The sequence below is a fragment of the Chanodichthys erythropterus genome, chromosome 10 (genome assembly GCF_024489055.1).
Source record: "Chanodichthys erythropterus isolate Z2021 chromosome 10, ASM2448905v1, whole genome shotgun sequence".
Taxonomy (NCBI): Eukaryota; Metazoa; Chordata; class Actinopteri; order Cypriniformes; family Xenocyprididae; genus Chanodichthys; species Chanodichthys erythropterus.
In genome coordinates, this window is record NC_090230.1 from 48,000,514 (window position 1) to 48,013,539 (window position 13,026).

At 37.8% G+C, this 13,026-nt stretch overlaps 1 protein-coding gene across 3 annotated transcripts in view; it reads right to left on the minus strand.

The window, feature by feature from the left end:
* Positions 1 to 2,087: 2,087 nt before the first annotated feature.
* The window catches only part of LOC137028771 (C-type lectin domain family 10 member A-like), a 13,886-nt gene continuing 2,947 nt past the window's right edge, over positions 2,088 to 13,026 (minus strand). The window contains exons 1-6 of one of the 3 annotated variants that reach the window (XM_067397980.1): positions 6,723 to 6,765; positions 6,123 to 6,400; positions 5,707 to 6,036; positions 5,476 to 5,603; positions 5,288 to 5,359; positions 2,088 to 2,688 (exon numbers count right to left, since the gene is read on the minus strand). In XM_067397980.1, the coding sequence (XP_067254081.1) occupies positions 2,608 to 2,688; positions 5,288 to 5,359; positions 5,476 to 5,603; positions 5,707 to 6,036; positions 6,123 to 6,336 (825 nt within the window). In that variant the 5' untranslated portion in view covers positions 6,337 to 6,400; positions 6,723 to 6,765 and the 3' untranslated portion in view covers positions 2,088 to 2,607. Of the gene's footprint in view, positions 2,689 to 4,950; positions 5,360 to 5,475; positions 5,604 to 5,706; positions 6,037 to 6,122; positions 6,401 to 6,722; positions 6,766 to 13,026 lie in introns of those variants that run through there. The other 2 variants (XM_067397979.1, XM_067397981.1) reach the window with 2 other exon arrangements.

The following is a 13,026-nucleotide window of genomic DNA, read 5'->3' on the forward strand; positions in this document are numbered from 1 at the left end:
CAATAAGGGACTATTTTTTCCAGCGGAAGGAAGGCTTTAGTGAAAGTTTACTTCATGAAAGTTGCACTGATACATATTTTTGGCTTTAATATTTGTATTGTGTGGTAACCGTTTTATAAAAGCAATAAGGTCACGGCTAAAGGGGTTGCAGGCACGCCGCTTCACGCACAGCCTCTCGTACCTTATTGCTTACTTATACACATACTCATATTTTAAATTAGATTTCATGATGATCAAGTTTGTATTACTTCTCAAAGCAACTCCCATTTAATGACAGTTGCTTAAAGAATTATAGCAATGTTGTACAGTATAAAGTTGTGTAAGCTTGTTCTTACAGTCATACTGATCTTTACTTATACACTGCTTGTGCATGCAGTGTGAATGAATAGAAATGAATCATAAAAACACCACTTTTGTCACTTTTTTGCCCTCCAAGCTGTGCGCATATTTTAAGAGATGCCTTACAAAGCATGAAGAGACAGAAATGAAAAATAACTTACAAATGGGTAAAATCTGATGAAAGCTGATGGAAGCAGCATTAGACTTTTCTTACATAATCATCACTTTAAAAGCTTAAAAAGGAGACGAAAGAGTTCGAAGGACTCAAAATCAGGAGAAATTGCAAAATCTAATCCACTTCTTGAAGCTAAGCTGTCAAGTAAGTTCCAGGACAGCACTGCGAACATGCACCGCTCAGCTATCATAAAGTCCGTTCTCAACCGTGTGCCCATTCTGAGTCAATTAGCACGGGTTCGACTTAACCACCACGGTCGGCCTTCACCGCCACGACAAGTACAACAACCAGGCCTTCCGATGACTGTCGACAATTTTCTCGAACAATTAAAGTACACTGAGATTCATGTTCTCTTTTCTGGGTTACTGAGCGGGCTGTGTTGCTACTGAAGCCTCTCCCTCCAGGTGTGCTCAAACCTGCCATGGAGCGTGTCAGAGAAAGGAAGCCCATGGGAGACCATTAAGCTGCAGCCTTTCTCCCCACCGAGTGTAACAGCAGGTGGGGGTAAAAATAGTGCACCATCTGTTAAAGCAAGAGAGTCTGAATATCTTTCCCGAGACTCAGCAGGGACTCAATTAAAATGTGCATTTTCCACGGTGGCTAAGGGGAGAAGCGTGGCCACCCCGGTCCGTGCAGGCGTGGAAACGGCTAAAGGCCCCCCAGGCGGAGCGGGGTCCACATTTACTGCTCGGGTGACAGAATCACAGAGAACTGGGCCATTTGCTCCTTCAAGCCAATGTCTTTCTGTTTGACTTCCCAGTCCGTCAGACCTCTGAAAAAGGATATGGCTTTTTGCAAAATGGTTAAGTGAAAATGTTTTAAGGCTCATGACACCTGCGGTTTAACCTCATGTGCATTCTAACTTTATTCCAACTGCCTGAGGAAATCAAATTACATAGCAGCTTGGAAAATCTGGGAAATGGTGTTTGCACACCCTACTTTGCCATGGATAAGGATGTGGATTCATCATAAAATAGTTATTAATCACATTTGAATGTGTTGGGAGAACAGTACTCGGTGGAAATCGTAGCAGGTGCGGATGTCTGCTCATGCGCATTCACAGTTGCCCCGCAAGGGTCTAACCATTACCCACTCCAAATTCTGAGCCAAATTAGTATGAATGTTCTGGGTACAGGCACAAGTACCACCTGGCATATGGAACAATCAAAGTAGTTAGATGTTTAGTCAACGGACCAACTGCCAGCCAACCATCTCCAGACTCAATTCTTCAACATTTAGTCAAATAATCAAAAAGTCATTGACCTGAACAAGAGCTGAAGCGGGAGTTCAAAATGTTGCCATCACAGTCAATCAGGAACAAAGACATGTTGATGTTAATTGATAGTAAAGTGATCCTTCTTCAGTTCTGGAGAACCGACATTATATATAAGAAGATTCAAGTTTCAGAATTCCTTCTGACAAATTGAATCATTAAGGAAATCATTAATGAACTAGAGTTGTTAATCCCCTTGTAATGTCTGGGGTCAAATTGACCCCAAAGCAACTTTGACATCTCTGAAAAATATGCTAATTGTATTTATTAGAAGAATTCATAAACATGCACATCTTTTTACAGAGTTTTCAATATGCCTACATTTTCACCCAATCGGTGATGTCTGGGGGCATTTTGACTCCACATAAAAACATTGCTTAAATTTACACATAACAGGTATAGAACACACATAACATAGCTAATCTGTATATTTAATCATGTCAAACCTCTCTAAAGCAGGTCACATTGTGTTTTATTTCTGGATGCTAATCTGTTTAAGAGATTCTATTCTCTACATATGATTCTTAAAAACACTTAAACACTGCCCGCAGTTACAGAACTGACATTGGCCAGTGTGGAGTGACACATTAATACAGCTGCTAAACACATCAAAACTTTAATAAAAAAATGATAAAATGATTAGAAAAAACATTAGTAACATGCAAAACACCATATTAAATGTAAGAATGTAAAGAAGTTTGGGAGAAAAAATCCTATATTCATGTTAAAAATGTGCTGAATAAACTTTTTTTTTCATTATATGTGATACTTTACAAAGCCCTTCTCGCAGATCCACCTATATTCATAATTACAATGATAATCATACCACCCTGATGAATAAGACACAGCACAGTTCTTTGCTGTACCTCCATTTGGCTCTCGAGGACCCCAGAACCTGAAACTACAGATCAGCATTAGATGTTCAGTGCTGCTTTGATATGATACAGACTATGAGAATCATTTATTAAAAGTGCCCTAGAATTGACATTTTACAAGATGTAATATAAGGTGTCCCTAGAATGTGTCTGTGAAGTTTCAGCACAAAATACCCCATAGATTTTTATTATACCATGGTTTAACTGCTTATTTTGGGTGGCACATGCTCTGATTTGGGGTGTGTACACCTGCTTGTGCTCCCCGCCCCCAAGCTCATGACTCCATTAAACATTGCATAAACATTACTGAAGTTCACAATATAACTCTCAAAATGGATCTTTACAAACTGTTTGTAATGCAGCATATCAGAACATGTAAGTATGGAATGTATTTTGTGGATGTTTGCAAACATTTGATTCTGAATGAGTTTGATAGTGGCTAACGAGACTCGACAAGAATGAAGATGCGTTTATGAATTATACAAACTACAAGCATTTTTGGGTTAAAAATGAAAATGACAACATGGCTCTGGTCTCTGTGAAAACAGTAAGAAACATGATGAAACATAAATGTGGTAACTTTAACCACATTTAACAGTATATTAGCAACATCCTAACTAAACATTTAGAATGACAATTTACAAATATATATAAATATATCATGATATCATGGATCATGAACATTTATTATGGATCCATCTGCCATTTTTGCCATTGTCATTGCTTGCATGCTTCACAATACCTGCAGAACATCTGATGATTCGGCTATGCAGCTCCTCGATGTTAAAGGTGCCAACGAATGAAAAATTTAATTTACCTTGGCATAGTTGAATAACAAGAGTTCAGTACATGGAAATGACATACAGTGAGTCTCAAACTCCATTGTTTCCTCCTTCTTATGTAAATCTCATTTGTTTAACACTAGAACCGCCACGGGGTAAATTTTACCCGTGGCTGTTTTTAAAATGTACATAACAGGTTTTCAATAAAATTTCATTGACTTTTACTAAAATTGTGTAATTTACAATCCCTTGGTGTTAAAAATCGTTTAGATAAAACCAGATCAAAAAAACAGGGCATTTATACCTATAAGCGTCGCGCGGGTCAAATTTACCCGCTATATAATGCCTGTATTTTCGCGCTGTCATTTTTGCGTCCCCTTATGTTTAAACATTGTACATTGCTTGGCAACGCCTTTCACTCACTGAATTAGTGGTCATCGGTTTCATAAATAATGTCACAATGAGTAAAAGTCGGTAGGTAGAAACCCTAACTGCCATGAATGAAGGAGAGTCTGATGGTGGTGAGATCAGTGATACGTCCTGGGGCGGCTCAGCATCTGACGGCTCATCTGACAATGATCCAGAGCCTCCGAGAAAAATTAGACTGAGTCTGTTCTTCAGGACAGGATTGCTAATAGTTACAGAGAGACAGCATCAATAAACTTTGGATATAAATAATTAAGGTGAAGCTGCGCGCTTGAATTTGTCATCTCATCATACATCGTATGCAGTGTGGTGAATTATTATTGTTCATTATTGTCTATAGGCTATTTTAGTAATATAAATAACATGGGTTATCCTAATATATGATTAATTATAATATTACACCACCCAAAAATGTATTTACTTCCTTCTAATTCTCGTTGTCAGTGCAGACTTGTTTAGCTTGACCGTTATGAAAAGCGATCAGTGTAGCCTGCATAAAAAAAGCCTTGAACATAAAACAACAGGACAAAAATATAGTTGATGACAAAACACAATCATTTCATGACTCTAGACACTTCTTTGTGAAGACAGTGACATAATACAGTGAAATAATATGTTATTTAGCTATATAAAAACGGGTCTAATGTGCGTGGGTAAAATTTACCCGCATGGCGGTTTTTGGTTTACAGCGACCCCCAGCGGTTCTAGTGTTAAAAGAGGAACAGGCGAATCTCAACATAACACGACTGTTACATAACAGTCGGGATCATTAATATGTACGCCCCCAATATTTGCATATGCCAGCCCATGTTCAAGGCATTACACAAGGGCAGCCAGTATTATTAACGTCTGGATGTGCACAGCTGAATCATCAGACTAGGTAAGCAAGCAAGAACAATAGCGAAAAATGGCAGATGGAGCAATAATAACTGACATGATTCATGATAACATGATATTTTTAGTGATATTTGTAAATTGTCTTTCTAAATGTTTTGTTAGCATGTTGCTAATTTATTGTTAATGTGGTTAAAGTTACCATCGTTTATTACCGTATTCACGGAGACAAGAGCCGTCGCTATTTTCATTTTTAAACACTTGCAGTCTGTATAATTCATAAACTCAACTTCATTCTTTATAAATCTCTCCAACAGTGTAGTATTAGCCCGTTAGCCACGGAGCACAGCCTCAAACTCATTCAGAATCAAATGTAAACATCCACATAAATACAATACTCACATGATCCAATGCATGCATGCTGTATGCATGACAAACATTTGGTAAAGATCCATTTGAGGATTATTTTAGCTGTGGGAACTTTGTAAATGCACTGTATTGTAGTCGATTTTTCAATTTTCAATTCTAGGGCACCTTTAAATAATTTTAGTTCTCATCCAGAGATCATGTTGGTGCCATCAACCCATTTCCATATGTCCTCTTCATTTAGACCAATCCAGAATTCTTTATGACTAGAAATCTTGTTAGCAAACTCCTAGCAGGATAAATCAGGAAGACAGACATTGTTTAATCTCCTAACTTATCCACATACATGTAAACAATATACTTTTTTAGTCCTTTCTCCCTTTTTCTCCACTTTTTTTCACTCACTTGTTCCGCTTTGTTGTTTATAATGATCAGATCTGCTCCTCTCTCTTTACAGTACCTTCTGCTCTCAGTCCAGCTCTTCTTCTCATAGGAAATGAAGTAAAAACTGAATTTGTAGTACAACCATCCATCTGTAAACACAGTCAGTTGAACTATTACTTCAATATTCCTACCAACATTGAATGAAGTCTTATTTTTAGTTAGTGTATTGTTTTAGCTGCAGTTGAAGATTACCTGTTTCATTAAGCGTCTTCACCAGTTCATTTCTCTCTTCATTTAACTGATCTCTTTGTTTAGTGAGGTTGTCATTCTTGGATAATAATCCATCCCTTTCATTTGTCAAGTTTTTGTTCTTGCTGAGTAGCTTGTCTCTCTCTTCTGTCAGGTTAGTAAACTTGGTTAGAAGCTCTCTTTCTTCCATGATGTTTTTGCTCTTGAATTGAAACAGGTCGATGTTTGTAAAGAGTTGGACACACAGCACTATGACTGCAGTCAGCAGAAGAGCAAAGAGCAGCACCAAACACACTGGAGCTGCTCTGGAGCTTATCTTCACACAATCACTTCCTGAGCACCACAGACATGAAGATGTTTTAACTTCTAGTATGACTAAAATGTTTGTTAGTTGTTGTTATAAGTCTAAGTCTAAGTACCTGTATGTTGAGGTGTTTGGTTCTTTGTTCCTATCCTGACATCATGACTCTTTATAGTATCTGCATTGGCATTGCAAGTCATCTCTTCTCCGTCCATTTCATGTATTCCATCAGCGTTTACATTGCCATAAATACTCTCTGACATTTTCAGTCTCTTTGAATCAGTCGTGTAAATGATAGAAGCTGTCTGTGTGTGTTTCTGCTCTGTAGACATCTGCTTTTTCAGACTTTGTTTTCAGCCGATGAGTCCAAGATGTGACAGTAGGTGTAAAGTCAGCCTGTTCATACAAATTAATATGCATAGCTTAGTCAAAAGTGTAAGTCTCGATAAAGGTTAAAGTGGTGATCATGTGATGTGTCGTTGCTCAGCTCAGCACTTCATTGCTCTATTCCTAGAACTTAAGAGTAATGGAAATTGCTGCCATGTTCAAATTTGCAAAGCAAAATTATATGTGACAGAAAAAAATGCCTCAACTCAATTAATTTAAAATTGCTCAGAAAAACATTTAAACTAATCTGCAATACTGTGTCAGTCATTGATTTTTACCAACTTCTTGACATACATGGTGTTAAAGGGATAGAAAAGTTCTAACTACTCACCCTCATGTGATTCCAAACCCGTAAGGCTTGTTTATAGAGTACCCCAGGGATGACGCATTTTTGTAGGCAAAACCCGGAAGCGAGTTAGCATTTTAGGACTTCCGGTTCCAACGCCGTAAAGTCTATGGGTTTTTTGAATGGGTTTTTTGCTAAATCACCTGAAATAAGGTCTGTGGCTAACAAAGCCTCTAAATATTTTCACGTTTTGATCTATGACATAAAACACACCAGTTATAACCCACTTGTGATTTTTTTTAACTTTTACTGTGTCTTAAAATCGGCGGTTGCTAACAAATTGCTAAAAGGGACTACTTCCTTTGGCGGGGACTTTAGACGTCATCATGACAAACGGGACATTTGGACAGCATTTCTCAAGAAAAAGTGGATAAGTATTCAGACACAGCGCAGATCATAATCAGTGAGCATGTTTTTAAATAAAGTTGTTTTCTAAATAAAGTTTGAGGAAGCTTGGTGGTGATGACGTTGATCTGCGACCATGGTGTGCTGTAGTCCGTTTACAGCCTACTGTGAGCCTTTTATATATGACGACTTTATTTAGGCTTCAAAATCTATAAATGTTGTGTTAACTTGTAAAGATTATCTTGATAGACAAAACGTGTAAGTGTCATAACCCTTTGTTAAACACAGAGCTTATTTTCTGCGATTTTCCAAAAGTCTATGGGAAAAATGAATAGGCTTTCAGTCGAGGGAACCCGTGAACCGCTAACTTCCGGGTTGGCCTACAAAAACACGTCATCCCTGGGGCACTCTATTTCCACATTTCTTTTTCTGTATGCTAATGAGGAGGGTGTGTTTTACCTCAGACATCAGCAATCGAGCTCAGAGTGGCAGAGCTGAAGCTTTGAGGCCACAGTGACACCTGGTGTGACTAAACGAAACGCAAGAGGTTTGCCTTTGCAAGGAGTCGCACAGGGACAGGGGTGGATCTAGAAAATTATTTATAGGGTGGCAAAGGGGTGGCAACACCAAAGCAAGCGCCCATGCATAGTTTTTGGAGATTTATGGCCTGACATACACAATTATGTTCACAAACTTTGCATTACCAAAATAAATAACAAGATTTCAATATCCATCATGCAACCAAGTGAAGGTACTAAATGGAAAACATCAACAGATTTAAAATGAGTCTGAACTTGTATCACTAGGGGTGTGACGAGATCTCATGTCACGAGATCTCGCGAGACTAAAGTGTGACGAGATTTCTCGTCGAAGCGAAAAGTAGTCGTGATGTGATGAAATCGTGATGTTGCCATGACAGAGTGTTAGGATGATTAGGAAAGAATATGCCACCGCTACGTTTAGCCACCGCTATGGCCTCAGACTACACACAAAACTTAACAAATACACAGAATACTGCACTGCCCAGTGAACACTAGTGAGATCAAATCATATAACACTGTAACAAAAATACCGCTTACTGGGATTCAGGAATTATTTTGCAGCTCAATGTCTACTACACTATACAAAAATAAATATACAGTAAAATACAGCAATGATTTTTTTTTTCTTTCCTTTTTTTTCATTTTACTATTGTAAATTGATCTGGCAGTAGATATGTATGAACTTGGTATGCACCACAATACAGTATACTGTCAATTACAGTAAAACTAAATTCAGCATCCTCTGCACATTTGGCCAAAGGTACTATAGCAGTGTATTGGTCTTCTGACACAAGACAGTCATTTCTCAGTTCTGCAAAATACAGTATAACAAATGGCTATACAGAGAAAGTTGACAATCACAAGTTTGAGGGTGTACAACGTGCTACAGTTTACTGTACATAGTGAAATCCCTCATCTAAAGTACTGGTACTGTGTAAGTTTAAAACCCCTGTAAATTATTCATACAGCTCTCTCTCGGATTTTGACTGGTGTGTCATCAGTTTTGCTACGTAATGTAGTCATTGTTAAACGTTTTGAGAAATGTGTCTTTGTTTTGAGAACTGAGCGAATGGTTTGGGAAACTGGGCCAACTGAATCACTTATAATGTGTTAGCAATCGAGAAAAGCTAAAATACATTTAGATTCTTACCTACATTCTAACTAGTTTCTGTGATCGGGATCTTCTTATTGATTTCATGTTACCATTTCTTCTGATGGCAAAAAGTATGGAGTCAAATTAATGCCTTAAAGTTTTGCACAAAAATAAAGTTTTGCAAAACACAAAAAAGGATTTAGCAATAAAAAATGTAAAAAAAAAAAAAAATAGTTTTACATAGCAAACAAAAATAATAAATTGCAAAAATAAAGTAGTGCAAAAATAAAAAATATAATCAATTACAAAAATCAATGACAGCTGTAATCCTATTTTATCCTTGCCACATATTTTTCATGCTCAAACCTACTAAATCATTTGCAACGCTCATTTTATTCTGCATTTTAGTCAAGCGTGTGCTCACGATACCGGTTTTCTTTTGCGCTGCACTTTTCTGTGCGGATCTCTTTATGGCACTGGTTTGACGTGGGGGTGGAGTCAAGAAACAGGGGCACGCCCCCGCAAAATGCATTGGAGGGGAACATAATCGGCGACAGGTGAAATAATTATTTGACATGGTTAAAAATAATGAATGGTTTGTTTTTGTTGGTTTGTTTAGCATATGTTGTCACCGATTACGACCCCCTCCAATGCATTTCTTATAGTAATATGACCCGTTGCGCTCTGTTTCACTGCCTGTATCCACTTTTGTGTCCTTAAACATTCGTTTTTTGGGGTCGACAGCTTATAAAAACTTATTTCTGGGTTTTTTAGCTTGTTAGCTGTACACCTTGTCACACAGCAGCTTTTAGGCATTGTTCTGTTTTTTATAATGAGTCAGAAAAGACAAGAAGGCAGCCTCACGCATTACAAAGTCAGTGGAGACGGTTGGATTGTTTTCCCCCGGTGGGCGTGGTTTTCAGATTATAATAAATGCGCTCTGTCTCTATGCTTGATCTGTTCTGTTCATAGACAGTAAAAGAAATGGACACAGCGACCCCATTGGAACTCAATTGAGTCAAGTGAAGCCCATTTTTAGCGATTTTTAGCACTTCCGTTTCTGACGCGCAGACTCAAACTACGCTTGATGACGTCAGCAACCTGTCTGACAGATGTAAATCTTCTAGTAGCTGTGCACGAAAACTGCCATCGTTAATCTTGCAGAGACGGCGAGCTTGAGTGGGGAGTTCTTTGGTGTGAGTGAGCAGGAGTAAGTATTCTGATTAATTATTTTGTATAGTATTTTAAAATGTAACGCCAGTACGCCATATTAAGTTAATGGTAATTTCTCTACTGTGCGACAGAGAGTCAAGTGGTTATGACGCAATCGTTAGCCTATTTTTTCAAAAACTGTTATTCGCTGTCAAAATGACGCTAAAATGAATGGGAGTCAATGGGATGCTAACGCAAGTGAAGTTCTGCTACAAGATGGCGGCACGCGGCCGACTTCAACTTCCGGTCGACTTCCTTGGGCACTGGTTCTGTTGCGATCTGCGTCTCTTGCCGATGACGTGTTTCGTGGTGGCATGCCCCTGTTTCTTGACTCCACCCCCACGTCAAACCAGTGCCATAAAGAGATCCGCACAGAAAAGTGCAGCGCAAAGGAAAACCGGTATCGTGAGCACATGCTTGACTGAAACACAGAATAAAATGAGCGTTGCAAAAGATTTAGTAGGTTTGAGCATGAAAAATATGTGGCAAGGATAAAATAGGATTACAGCTGTCATTGATTTTTGTAATTGATTATATTTTTATTTTTGCACTAGGCTACTTTATTTTATTTTGCAATAATTTTATCCATGATGAAAGTGGAGCGGTCGGAGAATCAGCTCGCAAAAAAATTACGAAAATTCAAGGACTTCTGAGTTTGCCGAGAAGCAGTAATTTTCCTATTCACGAACAAATGGAAAACAATTCGTAAGTGATAAGAGTCATTTGTTAATGAAGCTGACTATACATTGGGCGCTAGTGCGTGCGCGTGCAACCGTCATGCAGTTATTGAAAGACGTGTTTTCTTGCCATTATTTTGCAAAACGCTGTCTTTTTTACTTCATCACATTGAAGCGCCGCTGCTGAAAACAGTAGTACTTGAAACACTGCTAACATTTATATTTTATTGTCTGATAATTTTGGGGTGGCAGATGGGGTGGGAAAAGTTTTTTCTTAGGGTGGCAGTTGCCACCCTGTGCCACCCCGGAGATCCGCCCTGTGACAGGGAATGAATGACTTAGAGAAAATCTTAAATCATGATGTAAGTCATTTAATATCACCCTAACTGTAGGCTAAGGTTACCATCTTTATTCCAGACATAGCCATGTTAATCACATTTAATATAAATGCACTGGATGATGCACATTTATTGTCGATGAGACTCACATACCAGCTTACGTTGAGAGAAATCAGCGCACATTTCGCAGAAGTCTATGCAAGCATATTGATCAATGCGTTTGAAATGCAGCTGCTGAAATGATCTTTGATTTTTTTTTTTTTTTCATTTCTTCCTATATTTATTTACTTATTGTTTTCGCGGGTTTGACCCTCCATAGCAGCTGCAGTGACGCAATGACTAGGGATGCACTGATAGTATTTTTTGGGCCCGATACCGATTTTAATAATATGAATCTGAATTTGAACCAGAAACATTCAATTATTTTTATTATTTTAACATCTTTTTCGAAAAGCTCTTGGTAGTACTGAAATGTGTGCCATTGTACAATGCATAATTGCACATACAATTTTTAAATAGTAGACAGTATTTTTGTGAATATTCTGGTGGCAAAAATAAAAGACTAACAACTTATGTCTGGCGAGTTATCTTAATTATTAATTAATGATAATGAATAATAACGTTTAACGTCACTGAACCAACATGTCTGTATTAGGTTACACCAACAAAGGTTCTTGTTATGGGTCATGTGAAGTAGAAAAGCTTCTTATGGGCATCACTTTTGACCTTGTCAGTGTCCTTTCCATTTCTTTCCCAAAAGTTCTAAAAGAATCATTAATATAATCATTAACAAACTAGAGTTGTTTATAGGGATCTGAATTGGAACCAGAATTGTTAAACTCCTTACACTTCTCATCCCTTTCCATAACACTTCCCGGCTCGTTCTGAATTCTGTAATCTGTGGCACACAGAGACCTTTTATTTCTGTGTAACACAGCAGGACATGATGGCTTACACTTCAGTGCTGTGTTTGTGCACTTGTGAAGCTGAGAGTCTCTGACTATTCCTAAGCCACTGCTTAAGCAGAATCCATAAACACAACGGAGGCTGCTATCTGTGTCCGGCAGCTGAATATGTGTCCTTACTTAATCCTGCTTTCTGGAAACAGTACCCGTAAATCACCTGTCAACGGTAGCATTACTGCTCAGAGGGCTTCGCAGAACGGGAACCAGGAACTCAAACGGTGCAAGAGAGTTCAGAAAACCGGTAGGACTTTTATTAAAAATATCTTTCTCTCACAGATAAATGAGATCAACACAGGGGCAGGACCAAAAAAAATAAAAAAATACTGGACCCATTTTGCTACAAAAATAACTAACTATACCTGTGTGAAATGTGCCAAATATAAAAGATTAAAAAGCTGTATCAGGTAATTATGGAAGAGGATTAGTACGGAAGAGGATTAGGGCCAAGCAATAAGAAAAAAATAAAACCATCTCGAGATTAAATTAGTTAAATTTCGAGAAAAAAGTCGAAATAAAATGTTCAGAATAAACTCGTTAAATTACGCGAAAAAAATCGTTACATTTCAAGAAAAAAGTCGAAATAAAATGTTGAGAATAAAGTCATTAAATTACGTAAAAAAGTCGTTAAATTACGAGAACAAATTCGATAAATTATGAGAAAAATTTCGTTCAATTTCAAGAAAAAAGTTGAGATAAAATGTTGAGAATAAACTCATTTAATTATGAGAAAAAAGTTGTTAAATTACGAGAACAAATTCGTTAAATTACGAATTTGTTCTCATAATTTACCAACTTTTTTCTCGTGTGCAATGAACATGTTCATTACTTAGGCTTTTCTGGTTGTTTTTGGCAACATGCTACTTAAGCTTTTTCAGGTATTGGCAACATGCTTTTTGCCTTAATCTCATTCAGGTAAGTGCATTTAAAGGGGTATGCTGCTCTTCTCAGCTGATTGTAACAGAAGAGCACCCCTTCATGCTGCCCCCAGTCTCTGCTATTTCGGAGGGACATGCTGCTCAATTCTGAAATGTCCTATTCTTGCCTATTTTTTCCAGCATCAGGGCCTGAATTATATCCATATTTGGGTATAGGACAAAAAAAAAATTGTCACTCAGAT